The 15527-nt window shown below is 50.1% G+C and overlaps 1 protein-coding gene across 1 annotated transcript in view; it reads right to left on the reverse strand.

Moving 5' to 3' along the window:
- Positions 1-9129, reverse strand: part of FAM131B (family with sequence similarity 131 member B) — a 47844-nt gene extending 38715 nt beyond the window's left edge. Inside the window, exon 1 of the mRNA XM_060269037.1 lies at positions 9077-9129. Within this exon, the coding sequence (XP_060125020.1) occupies positions 9077-9104 (28 nt within the window). The 5' untranslated portion in view covers positions 9105-9129. The remainder of the gene's footprint in view (positions 1-9076) is intronic.
- Positions 9130-15527: the final 6398 nt, after the last annotated feature.

A 15527-nucleotide genomic window follows, 5' to 3' on the forward strand; every position in this document is an offset into this window, starting at 1 on the left:
AAAGCCCAAGAGGCTCGGTGGTTTAGATCACAGTGCCACCCACTTCCCTAGCAGCAGATAAAGCAACACCCCAAGCCATGGACCTAAAATTCCAAGAGAAGTGCAGCTCTATCTAAACCTGGCTATAAACCCAAACCCAAGCAAGTGACCAGACCAATACTCCATTCACCTACAAATATTTAAAATAAATAAAATCTTGTTTAACATGCTGAACAGAGTATCCGTAAGCTGGATCCAAAGATCCTTTCAGGCACATCTTCATGTAGGGTTCACTGATCAACTTCAGTGCTCCCACCCCTGATGATCAGCTCCTGAAAATTAGAATATATTTCAGAGCATTTATTTGAGGGGCATATGGAGTACAGCAGGAGGAACAGTGAAATTCTATATGGTGAGGAACCTGGAACCAGGAGGCAATGGGTCTCTTGGGGTTCTGCGCAGAGACAGATTGGATGTGTTCAGATGCTATACAAAAAACGTGGCTTAACAAGACATGAACAAGTGTACACTCCCTTTGTGCTCCCACACTAATACCTCGCCCCTCTTCCTTCTGAATCATTTCAAGAAGGCGATTGGAAGTGTTTGCTTCCACTTTTGGCAAACCATGGTTTGCCATGTCACCCAAACTGACAAACTATGGTTAGTTTTAAAACAAACCAGCTTCAAGTCATGGTTTCCGAAGATGGCTTGTTTTAAGTTATCAATAATTCTGGGTCTGGGTGACAGGGCAAGCTATGTTTAACTAAAAGCAGAAGCATCTGAACACATTGGCGGAATGTGTCACCCTAAGAAGAGGCTATGCTTATTCAGGTGTCACTAAACTATAGTGCAGGGTTTCCTAAACCTGGGTTTCTAGCTGTTTTTGGACTACAACTCCCATCATCCCTAGCTAGCAGGACCAGTGCTCAGGGATGATGGGAACAGTAGTCCAAAAATACACTTGTAGACCCAAGTTTGGGAAACCCTGCTATGGTGTGACATCTAAACACAGCTTCTACACACAAGAATGACAGGCCCTCCTCAGTACAAGGCTAACCAAATGCTTGTTGTAAGAACTCTCAAGGCAGAGCTGGACATATTACTACTTCGTAATGAATGTTCAGCATCTGATGTTTATTTCCATCTTATAATTGATCTCAAGAAAGCAGACATGCTTCCAGTGCTGAGGCCATCTGTGACTGAGCCCCAGATAAAATAATATATTTCCTGCACATGGTCAAGAAAGAGTCTGACCCAGTATAGACTCAAGAGTGCCTTGCAGACAGAATAGGACATTTTAGCTCTCCAGGTGGTATTCAACTAACTTTCACCAAGAACAGACCCCACTGAAATGAATGTACATGGCTAAGTTAGGCCCATTAATTGCAGTACGGTAGGTCTACTCTGAGTAAAATGTGCTGGAATATTACCCTTTGCTCCAGCTCTACTTCTTCCAAGCAAGGATAGAAGGAACGGGTGATGTGCAGACTGTCAAAAATCAAATAGCAGACACTAATCGTATCCAATCGTTCATCCCAAGATCAAATTTCCAGCCTCCTTTATCTGTGTATGGGGAAGGGGAGAAGTTATGTATCACCGGCGCGGCATCTTTTAACATACTGGAGACCCACATAATTTGTCATCAAACTACTATCTTCGCAGGGAGGCAGAGCAAGGGTTCAATAGCCTCCTCGAAAGCTATTTCTAAATAACTTCCAAACTATTTTCATTAGTAGATTTCCATTCTATTTCCCCACCTCGCTGCCTTTCTGGTTAAAAGACACAGGAGCCTTGCTTTTAAACAACCCCGACTGAAAGCCCTGATATACCACTTAATTTTATTATAATGACAATCAGAGCGCTTAAAAATTATACCCAATGACTGGAAAGGGGTCCAGAATGATATGGTTATGGTCTGATTTCAATAGATCTTTCATTGGGAGAATAATTATTAAAAATGAACATTCTCCCCTGCTTTTACGGCTGCTCTGCTGGCTTTAATGTTTTCTTTCATTGTTTCTTGTTGCAAGTACTACAAGCATCTATGAAAGCCTTCAGAGACCAGAGTCTTAATTCCTACAATACATGAATAAAGTGAGTTCAAGACCCATCCCTTTCTACCAATACTTCCAAAGATTTTGTTTTTGTTTTTTTTATAGCAGAGGTTTAGTGGGCTAGATGCAAAGAAGCAGCTGGAGTCAGTTCCTCTCATTTAGGGGATTCACTGATGTCCTCCTGTCTGCTCTCTCTCCTAACGAAAACTAGCTCCAGAGGATTCGGAAATCCTTTAGATTAGCTACTTAAGGGACATTTGTGTAGTGTTGTTGTGGTGTAACAGCAACCCACCCTGCAAGAATGAAAGTACCGCCTGTGTGGGCCGCAGGATCTCTGGATCCAAGCCTATATTACCTGGACAAAAGACAAGAGTTTGAATTTTACTAAAAAGGTATCCCCAGAGGAATCTTACAAAATATCTGAAGTGCACCCTACCTTACTGGAAGAGCAAATAAAGTAGTAGATGTTTAGATAGAATAGAGACCAGAAAATATTTCGAAACTTTAGCACTTTTTATTCACTTACATGCAACAAATATTAGGAGGCAATTACCAATGCAATCGTCATTTGACAATACAGAACTGAGATCCATGTTACAGGTGTTGATTCAGCACACAAAGGTGATTTATTTTTTTTACACACACACACATTGAATTCATGTGCCTCATGAGATCTTCACAATACAGCGAATCGCCTATAATATCCCTTCTTAATGCAGTGTTACCGGCAAGTTATATGGCAGCATTTCTCAATAAAATTTTTTTATCAGCAATATTTTCTTACACATCTTGTTGCCAGGTTGACACACGCAAAGGACAGGAAAGCAAGAAAATGAAATGGATTAGAAAAGCAATGGACCTCGTGACATGCTATACATGTTTACTCAGTTCAGTGGGACTTATTCCCGTGTGTGCCACTGCAGCCTCAGTTAAATGATCAGGGTAGAAAGGCTCTATATTACTGTATTAGCGCTTGAAAACCAGCAGATCTGTTGCTCATTATTTAGGAGGTGCCCTCTCCGTTTCTTAAACTAACCTTGTCTTTATGAACAAGCTGTAATAATTATTTGATTTGCTTTCTTCTCTTTCCATCAGTTTTATAACAATGTTGTTTTTGGTTTTATTTCTATGCTACGCTTCCCACTGTCATTTTGTTCCATGTTCCTCTTGCTTATTTCATTTTATGTTCCTTTTATTTATTTATTTTAAAAAACCTAACAGGAAAAGGAATCTGATCGAGGCTGCAATCCTGTGCACACCTACCTGAAGACAACAAGACTTACTTTGAAGAAAACAGCACCATGTAGTACCTTGTTTCAAGAAGATTCCCCCCCCCTCTCTCTCTCACACACACACACACTAAAGCATGAAATTGGCAGCCCTGGTTATGATCAGTTCTACCACCCTCACATTTCACAGCCGCTGTGCTTCCCAGATGATGAGACTGCAATGGCAGAGAACCACATACTCACAGCAAGCTCTGAATCATATCCCATGTTACCAGGAGCCTTGTTCACATTGCTCAGAGCCTGTTAAACCCCCCGACCAGCTTGGCATTTCGAAGACGCATCAGCAGAGAGATTTGTGCTTCCCCCACAGAGATGAGAATGCTTCACAGTGGCAGGCTGAGCAAGGCAAGGGCATTGCAATGCTTCCACCTCTACCCAGACTCAGTAATGTTGTGCAGTCAGTTTGGAAGGGGGAAGGAAAGAGACAGCAGCCAAGTCAGCAACAGCACAGCCATGAACAAATTTATGGGAGCATTATGGTCTTCAGATGGCAGGCAGAGGAGGAGGTGAGTGAGCTCACAACAGAGGTGAGATTTTAAGTGGGGATTTCTCCACCGCCATCACCAACCATGACTGCCACTTTCTTCTACACAAATTCAGCAGGAGAACCCTTGTGGGAATATGCATAAACTTGACCCTTCACAATATTGTTTGCTTCAGGCACTCGGTCCTAATTTGCCTTAAAAGTCTCCTAAACGGATAATTACGAGCAGCTCGGATAAATGCTTGGCCAACCAAGAGTGGGTGTCACCGGGGAGGGCGCTTGTTATTTTAGGAGAATGCGTGGGTGATACGGAAAGGAAGATCATCAGATGCTGTGGATTCGTACGCAAGAGAAAGAGTGCGGTATGTTTGGGGAGACGGATGAGATTGCTTTTGGTTTAGATTAATGGGTAATATACTTGAACTATGCCATCTTGGACTATGTGCTGAAATGCTATAAGGAAAAGGTCTCAACAGGTGCCAGTGACAGGCTGGGCGCAGAGGAGTGGGAGGAGGCACCAGCTGGGGAACCCCCAAGGGAAGATGGCTCAGAGCCTGGGGAGTGGCGGTGAGACAGCAATGAGTGGTCCGAGGGAGAAGACTGGGAAGAGAAGGTGTCGGAAGCTGGCACCTTTTAAGAACTCAGGAAGGGGGAACTAAAAGGTGACATTATCAATTAATCTTAGTAAACAGAAGCATATGTTCATGTGTCATGGACTGGGTAGACTCAGAGGAATGGTGGGAGGAACCAGCTGTGAAACTACCAAGGGAAGATGAAGTGGTCAGAGGGAGAAGACTGGGAGAGAAGGAGGTGAGGAAGCTGAAGAGCTAACAGGGCTTAGGGACCAGAATCAGAGGCAGAAGCTGAAGCAGAAGAGGAGGGAGGCCAAGAGGCAGAGATGAATCTACCTGGTGAAGAAGCCAGGATGTCTTCCACTCCTGCTGCAACAAGCTCTCCCTCCCCCATTGGTCTCCCAGGACCAGAAGAGGTATGAAGAGAGGGAAGAGCAGAGACAGGAGTGCCGGCTAAGTTTCAGGTTGCTTGGGAAGCACCTGGGATCCCCACAACTGCCTCATGGGGCAAGACCTACTGGGAAGAGTTGCTGTGCTCTTTAGGCCTGGCATTACCTTGTTTCTTCTACTACAAAGTTAACTTCACTTACTCTGTGTAATTTATTGCTCACCTGACAACAGGACAGAAAGTATATCGGGCCAGAGACAAGCAAGATTTTTGAGAGATGAAGTTAGCATGATGAGAGTAGTTCGAAGATGGAGAACCTTCCTTCGCCCCTCAAGGACACATTCCCTCAGGGGTTATACCTCTGGGGATGTGTGCTGCAGCTGGTGGTCAGTGGTACCAAGCTACATGATTCGCTTTCCACATGAATCACATTAGATCTAGGGTGCATATGGTCCCTCGAGCCACAGGCTGCCCATCACTACCAGCGATCTAGAAGATATAGAGTCACACACAATGACTACTGTCACAGTCCTTATTGGCAATTTTGGTGGAGAATTAACTTGTTCCCCACACTCTCACATCCAGTGCATAGAACAAGTGGTTTGCACCACAGAGATTTCCCAAGAAACAAAGCAATGCTACCAAAGGAAACCATAGCTAATGGTGGCATTCCATTCTTACCAGAACTACAGACTACATCTCATTTGAGGCCCGGAGTGGCTAACTGGTGACTCTCCAGACATTGTTGGATTCCAACTTCAATCAGTCAGCACAGCCTATGACCAGGGATTACTGGTTGCAGCCTAACATCACCTGCAGGGCCACAGGTTAGTCCAGCCTTACCCAATGAAGTGCTCTATATAGACCTTTATGGACCACAGCACCCATCATCCTTGACCACTGGTAATGCTGGCTGGGGCTGATGGGAATTGTTGTCCAAAACACCCAGAGGACACAAGGCTGGGGAACACTGGGTTAGCCTATATTCCAGATTTTGTTTATACCTATGTGAATGACAGAGTCATTATTACCCATGGTGTGTTAACATTCATTCCTTTGTTCGACCACCCCCTGGCTCAAACCGGTTGTATATCATCTCCCATAAATATGTTGTTATTTTCAGCTTAACAGATTAGAATCTGAAAGACAAATAAACAAAAGCAGCGTACTCCAACTATACCCATTGGTTGCGGGATATAGTGTGACAGAATGATCGAAGCACTCTAAAAACCTATCAGATCTATTTATCTAAAGGCAACCGTGGCACAGATGTGCACAGCACAGACCAATAGCTACCAGTGCATTGTGAAAGCTCAGTCTTCAGCCTTTAAGAGAGTCCTCGCCAACTTGGAGCAGTCCAGATGTTTTCGCCTACCTGCCTTATCAGCCCTTCTAAACCCTTGCAAACATGGGGAAAGCAGTGCATGGGGGAAAGGGTTAGGGCTGCAATCCTATACACTTCTGGGGGAAAGCTCCATTGAACTCAAATGAGACATACTTCTGAATAGCCATGGGTAAGATATCACTGCAAGCATTCCTCCCTGTCACTTTTCTGCTGCAAATAACGCCCTCCCCCAATTTTCACAAGTAGTTTCAATCAGAAGCAGCAACCAGTTGACTTTAATATATGCTTGCCTTTAGTGTGTCACAGCAAAACCAGTAAAAAATCCTATGTCAACTTGGAAGTCTGATGCCTTTATGATGGCAACTGGGTGGTTCTTTTGGGGTGGTTTTGTGTGTGTGTGTGTGTGTGTGTGTGCAAAAGATGCTGCCTTATCAGGTGCACGGGCAACTTTTCAAGGGGATCCTAACATGCTAATAAGCAAGGGTTCACCCAATGTGCAAGATGTTTCCTTGAGGTCTGGTGGAACACCTTAAAACTAAGTCCAAAATACTTCAATCCCTACAGCTCAACATTCTGTTATGTAGCTGTCAAATGCATACATTTAACAGTGTTCTCGAAGCTACGAACATGAGTTTGACCAAACTGCGGGAGGCAGTGCAAGACAGGAGTGCCTGGCGTGCTCTGGTCCATGGGGTCACGAAGAGTCGGACACGACTAAACGGCTAAACAACAACAAACACTACAACAGTCATTTTACAAAATATTGAAATTTTAGAGTAAAGGTCAGTCTAAGCATTTGAGTGACGGAGGCAGAAAATACCTAGACGCCATTCACGGGCATGCAGCACTGAAAGCTCTCCTACATAAGCCTCACTGAAGGAAACAGAAGCTAGGCAAGACCGACATTAATGAATGGCTCCTACCTGGGGCTTATGGATCTCCCGCTCTGCCACCAAAGGTTAGGGCCACCAGTAAGAGTCACCAGATTCCCTACACAGGCAAAGTCATGAGATCTCACTTCCAAGGAAGGGTATAGCAGACTACCAACACTAGCATGGCTAGAAGAAAACTCCGACATTAGATAAAAAATTAGGGTACAACTCATTTCAGGGGTACAACTCCATTTCAGCAACGCAGGAGGACCACATCCTTAGTACGTGGCACACCACACTATGTTGTGGAAGCTCATCAGTGGAACACCTACTTCATGCACAGAAGGTGCCGTGTTCTACCCCTGGCATCTCAAGGTACGGCTGGGATAGACCCACCTGAAACCCTGGAGAGGCACTGCCAGTTAGCCGGCAACCCTGAGCTAGATAAATGATCTGACTTAGTGTAAGTCAGCTTCCTATGTTCCTATATAGCACATTTAAGGGGTGAGGGTTCTCAGGTCTCACTGCCCCATACTGAGGCCACAGGTACTACCGGTACCTATTAAGCAGGTGCCATGAATCAGGGAGAAGCAAGGCTTCCATAGCCTCCAAACAAATTGCTACCTATAATGACACCATATTCAATAAAGCACCAATTCCCTGCTGACGACTGCTATGCTTTCTGAAGTGAAAGGGGGAAGGAGATGTATTGGTTACTGGGAAGAAGGAAGAGACTCAGTCAGGACACCTTCAAATCTCTGCCAAGCCACCAAGTTCACTGGGTGGGCAACGCAACGGGCAAGCCACTGTTATTCCTGAGCATGTTTGCTTGGAAATAACAAGAGTCGGTGAAGGGACTGGCAAGTGCAGTTGCAATTGCTGCCTCCGTCTAATTTACTCTTGCACTGTGAGGGTGAAACAGGATCTATATTGCAATGCACCACGAGCCCCGGCAGGGAAGGAATGTTAAACAAACGCGAAAGAGTAATTTAACCGATATGCCAAACATCGCACAGGGGGGGAAAGAGGCAGAGCTCGCCCCAAAGCATTTCAGTGCCAGGGTTGGAAAAGCTAAATGGCAGCACCACCACTAATGGACAATGTGGGTGGGGCACAATCCACTGGGACGGGTTTCCTAGGCAATACTCATCCAACAGATTTCCTGACCTTCCTCCCTTTTGCACTGAGCCTGCCCGGAAGATTGTGGCACATGGGTCAAAAGCCCAGCCTGGACGCCTCTGAAGTGGTGCCCACCCCCCACCCCCCTGATACGCCTCGTGCTTGGAAGGGCCTTTGGAAAGACTCATCCCCGAAAATGTCCTTTTCGTTTTGCAATTCTTTGGAAATGCCTGAGGCTGCAGGATGTAAACCCGGCTGGAGACCGTGGTGGGCGGGTGCCATTAGAGATTCTAGAGGGATGCGAGGCAAGCGGGGGGGGGGGGTGCCCTTGGCAAGGCACTCCAGTCTTGTGGGAGGGATCCAGTGGCTGCTCCTTGTGTTGAGGCGTGGGCAGCCACAGGGAGGGAGGGAGAGAGGGATGAGCAGCCATCACTGCAGTGATATGGAGAATCTGATAACAATAACCACGAAGGGGAGGGGAAGGGATCAGCTGGCAACCCAGGCGCTGGTCGGAAACTCACTCAAGGAGTGGTGGAATCGTCTCGCCACTGCCATTCCTTATTCTTTACCTGAAGGGTTTCTCCATCCATCTCCACGCCAAAGGCACCTAGGCCAGCAAGCTATGGGCATTCCTGGGGGAAGACGGAGGCGGTGACTCTCCTCTCTTTCTGTCTCCCCTTGTCACAGGGGAAGCACGCCTCCTGCCTCCCAGTGCGCCTGCCGCTGCCAACCCCGCTCAGCTCCCCTCCCTTGGGGATGGGGGGCTCTCATCCTGGCAGCAGCTGAGAGCCAGCCCGGGCTGCAAAGGGGAGACCACGCACTCCAGACGTGGGGCCAGCCAGCGAGACCCCCTCCCCACTCAGGCACAGTGAAGCGGCCCATTCTTCCACCCAGACAGGGGTGGGGGCGGTGGGAGACGGCCCTTCCAGCCTAAGGCCCCTTCTTCCCCGCCTCGCTTCTCCGCCTCTCCTTACCGACAGTCCTGGAGCCGATGCAACCCATCCTTCCTCCGGCCCGCGGGGCTCCCTCGTCGGGGAGGGCGCGCAGGAGCAGGTGCAGCAGGAGGCGGCGGGGGAAGCGGCCGCCGCAGCCTGTGCGCACCGAAGCAGGAGGCGGCGGCGGGGCTGCGGAGCGGGGGCTCCGTCACGGCGAGTCCCCAGGGCGGCCCGCCGGGGCCCCCGCAAGGCTGCTCATCACCGCGCCTAGGGGTGAAGGCGCGCGCGAGCCCGGCAGGCCGAGGCGCCCCGAGGGAGCCGTGCGAGACGCTTCCCCGACGAGCAGCCAGACCCGCCTCCTGCCTGCCTGCCTGCCTGCCGTCTCCCTCTCTCTCTGCCCGGCTCGGTGGAAGGAAGATGCTCCCGGGGCTCACGAGGGAGGGAGGCGAGGAGGGCTCAGTTTATTGGGTAAACAGCTCCCGAGCCCGGCGCGGCGCTGCCATTGGCTGAGCCGGAGCCGCGGCGGGAGGAAGGAGGGAGCGGGCGAGGAGCGCAAGGCGGCAAGGAGACGCGCTCTGCTGCTGCTGCTGGGGGGCTGCCTGCGAGCGAGCAGCCGGCCTGGTACACGCCCTGCCATGCCAGGGGGGCGGGTGGCTGGTGAGGAGGAGAAGCTGCAAAGCAGCGTGTCGGCACGTTCACACGAGAAAGCAGAGCAGGTCTCCGCTCTTTACCAGGGGGCCATTTTGAGGCATGCTGCCGACGCCGTACGAAACGGCACCGAGGAGCAAACGGGGCGGGTGGGTGGGTGGAGAAAGCCAGCCAGCTAGCCGTGAGTGTTCACACGGGTTGTTGCGGTTGTCCCTAGGAGGTGGTGTGGCCATCTGCCACGGATGCTTTAGTCGAGATTCCTGCGTTGCAGAGGGTTGGGCTAGATGACCCTGGAGGTCCCGTCCAACTCTACAGTTCTTGGATCCTATAGGTGGCATCGTGGCGGGGGTTCAGACGCCGGGGTCGCCGCCTCGGGTCAAGGGTCGGGGAGGAGAGTCCGGCGGGTGTCGTAATCCGCACCTGGTATCTGAAGAAGTGTGCATGCACACGAAAGCTCATACCAAAATAAAAACTTAGTTGGTCTTTAAGGTGCTACTGAAGGAATTTTTTTTATTGTAATCCGCACCTGTTCAGAAGCAGAGCCGCCGCTGGTTGGCTGCGGCTGCCAAGCCTGTGCGTTCGCCCACCTGGCTCCCGGGAGAGGGCACTGCGCACAGAAGGGCAGCCGGCGAAGAGCGGCTACGACTGCAGTCGTCTTCGGCCTTCGCCAGGGAGGAAGCCCGCGCCTAACGCGAGTCGACGTGCGCAGGGGGGCGCTGCAGGAGAAGAACAGCGAGGCCCATCGGGACAGAGCGCGCGAGAGGGATGGGCGATGCCAGCTCCCGGGCACCCCAAGCCCCATAGCCACAGCAGCCAGCTCCTAGGGGCCGAGTAACCCCCAATAAAATATTGGCGAGTAGGGGTGCCCACTTGAATGAAATATTGGTGAAGTGGGCAAGCCCCGCCCCCATACTAGATCACGTGGGGTGCACGCGCACTATTTGAATGGCAATGCCTGTCAACTTGGGGGAAGGCAGCCCTCTCAAATATTTTATTTCCCCCCCCCCAAGAGCTGACGGGCATTGCCATTGAAATAGTGTGCGTGCATCGCACCAAACGATCGATTATGCGAGGCGGGGCTTACCTGCCCCCCTCTCCAATTATTTTTTTCAAGTTGGCACCCCTGGCAAACCCCCTTTGCCCCGGGCAGACAGAAGGCGCACGGGGAGGGATAGAGAGCTGGGGCCGCTTTTTTCTTTTGGTGGCGCTTTCGGGCTCTGCGCCTCTGACCCAGAAGGAGGCGCGTGCGCCGGAGCCTCCTCGCGTCCGCCGCCGGGAAGTGCAGCGGCGCCTCCGAGCACGCACCACACCCGCAGTGGACGGCGCGGCAGCATCCATCGCATTGTCTGCAGCGCGTGCGAGGGGGGTTCCTGCCCTTGCCAGACGGGGAGGCCGGGGGTAGTGGCGGGGCGCGAAGGAGGGGATCCCCGGCGCGCGCTCGAGAGCCAGGAACCAGCAGGCAGATCTGACGTAGAGCTTGAAGGAGGGCGGCAGCCAGCCGGGACGGGTAGGGAGGAGCGAGCTACCGGGACGACCAGAGCAGCTCCCCGCTGTCGATCCGGTCCAAAGGTGCCCCTCCTCCGGCGACCTGATCTTCGGGGAACGCGCGGGAGACCCGCCGGCAGCCCTTATCTCTCCACGTGGGTGGGTGGGGGTGATGGGGCCTGCAGGCCCAATGCCAGAGAGACAGCAGCCCAGTTAGTCTCTTGCAGGGGCGGGGTGGGGGGAGGCGAAAGAGGCACCCTGAAACACTGACAGATATATTGGGGCAGAGTCTTGCCTGGACCAGAACCCACTTGCCATCAGGTGCGCATGGCTGCCTCACAACGCCCTTTCACAGATCCCCCAGCAGGGTTGTGATTGCCCTAGACCAGGCATAGGCAAACTTGGTTCTTCGGATGTTTTGGAACTACAACTCCCATGATCCCTGACCACTGGCCCTGTTAGCTAGGGATCATGGGAGTTGTAGTTCCAAAACATCTGGAGAGCCAAGGTTGCCTATGCCTGCCCTAGACCATAGGAGCCACCCCCCCCCCTTAATGAGCATTGCTATTCCAATGATGATAGCTGGAGAGAGACATCTGGTGAATAAAGGTCAACAAACCAAACATTTCCAAAGCTTACAAATACAACTGTTACTGCTCTGCTAGCAGGCATGATGTTGAGCAATTGGAGCCCCCAAGTGGTGTTGGGAGTTCGGGTGGGAGATGCATTTTATCTCTGGATACTAGTCGACCCACAACCTTAGTGCGGACTTTGTTCTGTTTCCAATGGGATCCTTCCCCATTGAAAGCTCCTTGCCAGGAAGAAGTGTCCTAGCTTAACTCCTTAACATGCCCATTTCATTTTATTATTTTTGTTCTGAAGGTGCATTTAAGAACATGGGCGTAGGCAGGGGGGGCAGGAGGGGGCAGCTGCCCCCCCTAGAAGCAAAAAATTAATGTATTTTACAGACCATAACCAGCACTTTTCCCCTCCAAAAACTGAAGTGGAAAGGGCTTTGCTTTAGCAAGAGCAGCTAAGTCTCCGCTTGCTGGGGGGGGGGGGACACACAGCTGTAACAAAATAAAAAATTCCTTCAGTAGCACCTTAAAGACCAACTAAGTTTATATTTTGGTATGAGCTTTCGTGTGCATGCACACTTCTTCAGATACACCTGTAGCTGTAACAAAAACACATCAAATAAATAAAGCAAAGTGGCTACCAGTAGTTAAGCAGTTAAGACAATGGAGCAGATATCCCCAGGCAAGTTTCGATAGCTGACCAATTCACCCTATTGTTCTTGAGTGGGAGTTGTTAATGAGCATTCAGGAATCACATTAAGAGTTCTATTGATGATTTAATGAGGGTGCAGAGGATTCAATTTGACTAAGGTGGCTCTGCAAGGCTAAAAGGAAGTGAATAAGAAAGGGGGGGCTGTAGCTTTGACAGACACAGTGATGTTTATAAAAAACACAGGTGTTCCAGCCTGCCCCTCCTCCTGCATCTGTATACTGTAAATCAGGGGTGGCCACCTCCCAAGAGACTCTGATCTACTCACAGAGTTAAAAACTGGGAGTGATCTACCCCCTTTTGGGGGGTTCAGGTCAAAGCTGTTGAGTTTTTTTAAGGAAGGGAAGCCCTGTTTTTGGGGGTTTAGGTCAAACTTGTTGAGCTTCTTTTAGGAGGGAGGGAGGCCCATTTTTGTTTAGGGCTTCAGGTCATAGTTCAACTTTTTTTTAGGGAGGAGGAAAATTTTGGGTGAGCTTTTTTTAGGGGTGCCAGTGACCTACCAGTGATCTACCACAGACATCCAGTGATCTACTGGTAGATCACAATCTACCTGTTGGACGTGCCTGCTGTAAATCAAGCAGAGAGAAAGCTGCTTACAAGACTCCTCTTGCTGCAGAGTTCCAGCATCACAGCGTCACCCAGAGGCACCCAAAAATATGAGTTATCCCTCTCTCTATTTCTTCCTTCCTTCCCTCCCTCTTCCATCCTTAATAAAATACTGGGGGGGCAGATAAGCCCCACATAGAAAGCCCATCAACATGGGGGGTGACTCTTTCAAATACGGTATTTACCAGTAATTGGGGGGGGGAGGGGAGAGGCACCTAGGCCTCTAGGAGTTGGCTGCTATGCCTAGGAGTAGGACAATTCAAGAAAGCAGAATGATGCATATGCTATGGTAATATATCAATAGAATCATAGAATTGTAGTCAGAAGGGACCACAAGGGTCATCTAGTCCAACCCCCTGCAATGCAGGAATTTTTTCCTAAGGTGGGGCTTGAACCCAAGACATGGTTGAAATATTATGCTGATATGCAGCAATGCCTCGGAGCTGTCGTGACTGCGGCCATGCCTTGCCTCGCCCTCGCCCGCCCTGCCACCCTCTCTCGCCTGCCCGACCCTCCCGTCCTCTTGCTGCAGAGTTCCAGCATCACAGCGTCACCCAGAGACACCCGTAAATATGAGTTATCCCTCTCTCTATTTCTTCCTTCCTTCCCTCCCTCTTCCATTCTTAATAAAATACTGGGGGGGGCAGATAAGCCCCACATAGAAAGCCCATCAACATGGGGGGGTGACTCTTTCAAATACGGTATTTACCAGTAATTGGGGGGGGGAGGGGAGAGGCACCTAGGCCTCTAGGAGTTGGCTGCTATGCCTAGGAGTAGGACAATTCAAGAAAGCAGAATGATGCATATGCTATGGTAATATATCAATAGAATCATAGAATTGTAGTCGGAAGGGACCACAAGGGTCATCTAGTCCAACCCCCTGCAATGCAGGAATTTTTTCCTAAGGTGGGGCTTGAACCCACGACATGGTTGAAATATTATGCTGATATGCAGCAACGCCTTGGAGCCGTCGTGGCTGCGGCCGTGCCTTGCCTCGCCCTCGCCCGCCCTGCCACCCCCTCTTGCCTGCCCGACCCTCCCATCCTCTCCAGCCAAGCAGGGTAGCTGCCAACGCTGCCAGCCCCAGAAGCACAAGGTGGCCGCTGCCGCCGCCGCCACAATGTCATTGGGCCCACTGGCCCTGTAGCCCCGCCCACATTCCCACTTCGTGGCCCCTCCCGTGCCTTGGCTCCGCCCCTGAACGACCATGGCTTGCCCCCCCCCCCAGTTTTGATCCTGGCTACGCCCCTGTTTAAGAACGAGCGGTACAGCCCAAATACTGTTTTAATCACAGCAATGAGAACGGAGCTTCTTAAGTTCCTCCTTCTCCCATTGCCAAACTGCAAAAAGCTTGGGGGGGGGGTGCAGCACTGAACAGAGCTGTGGGGTATGTGTGGCTTAGGTAGCTCAGCAGCAGAGCACATATTTTGGCAGGTCCCAGGATCAATCCAGCCAACAACAAATCTAAGATTTTGTTGAGTCGCCGCCAGACAGGATAGCCAGTCTCGGCTAGATGGACAAGTGAGTTCACCTGTGTTCTTATGACATACAAACATAAGACGAGTTCTGCTGGATCAGATCAAGGGCTCATCTAGTCCTGCATGCAAGGAAGACCTGAGCACCATAGCAAGGTTGCCACTCATATTCTCCCCCCCCCCAGCTCCTGCAATTCTTAGTCTTCCTCCCTCTGACACTGGAGTCTGTATACAACCATTGGGAAAAGTGCATGATCTTCTGCACAGACACATTCTTAACCCTGGGCCACAGTTCCAGCCGATGTCAGCTTTAATAATAATCAGGGGCACTATTGCTGAGCAAGGATTTCCTTCCTGTGTTTGAGCCAGTTCAGGTTTTATCTGAAGCCATAGCCGAAATAATGCCAGATTTTTAAAAATCCTACTCCCAGTGTGCTGGGAGGAGCTCAAGGAGAAGAAACGGCACGGTGGATCTGCAGCAGCACAACATCTGCCTCAGCTACAACAAAACATGTCTCTCCCACATCGGGAGAGTGGTTCAGATTTATTCTCTGTTTATGGGACATTTAAAATTTCAGTTCATCCTTTCTTGTGCTTTATGGTGAGAGGTTGCCACACTTGAGGGCTGCTGCCATTTGTGACGTAGCTGCAAGATTTTGTCCCATGTACATATTATGGAGACTGCCCATCTGCTTCGAGGTCAAGGCAAGGTTACAAATCTGTCATCACCTCCCAATTCGCTGGAATCCTGAGCAAGCAAGTTTGAAATTACCAGATGGTTGGATTGCTGCTAGAGGGCTGTCAAAATTTGTGTCCCAGGCTTTTTAGACTCATCTACCTATATCAGGGGTCCCCAAACTAAGGTCCAGGGGCCGGATGTGGCCCAATCGCCACCTAAATCCGGCCCGCGGACAGTCCGGGAATCAGTGTGTTTTTACATGAGTAGAATGTGTCCTTTTATTTAAAATGCATCTCTGGGTTATTTGTGG

This window comes from Zootoca vivipara, chromosome 16 (assembly GCF_963506605.1).
Source record: "Zootoca vivipara chromosome 16, rZooViv1.1, whole genome shotgun sequence".
Taxonomy (NCBI): domain Eukaryota; kingdom Metazoa; phylum Chordata; class Lepidosauria; order Squamata; family Lacertidae; genus Zootoca; species Zootoca vivipara.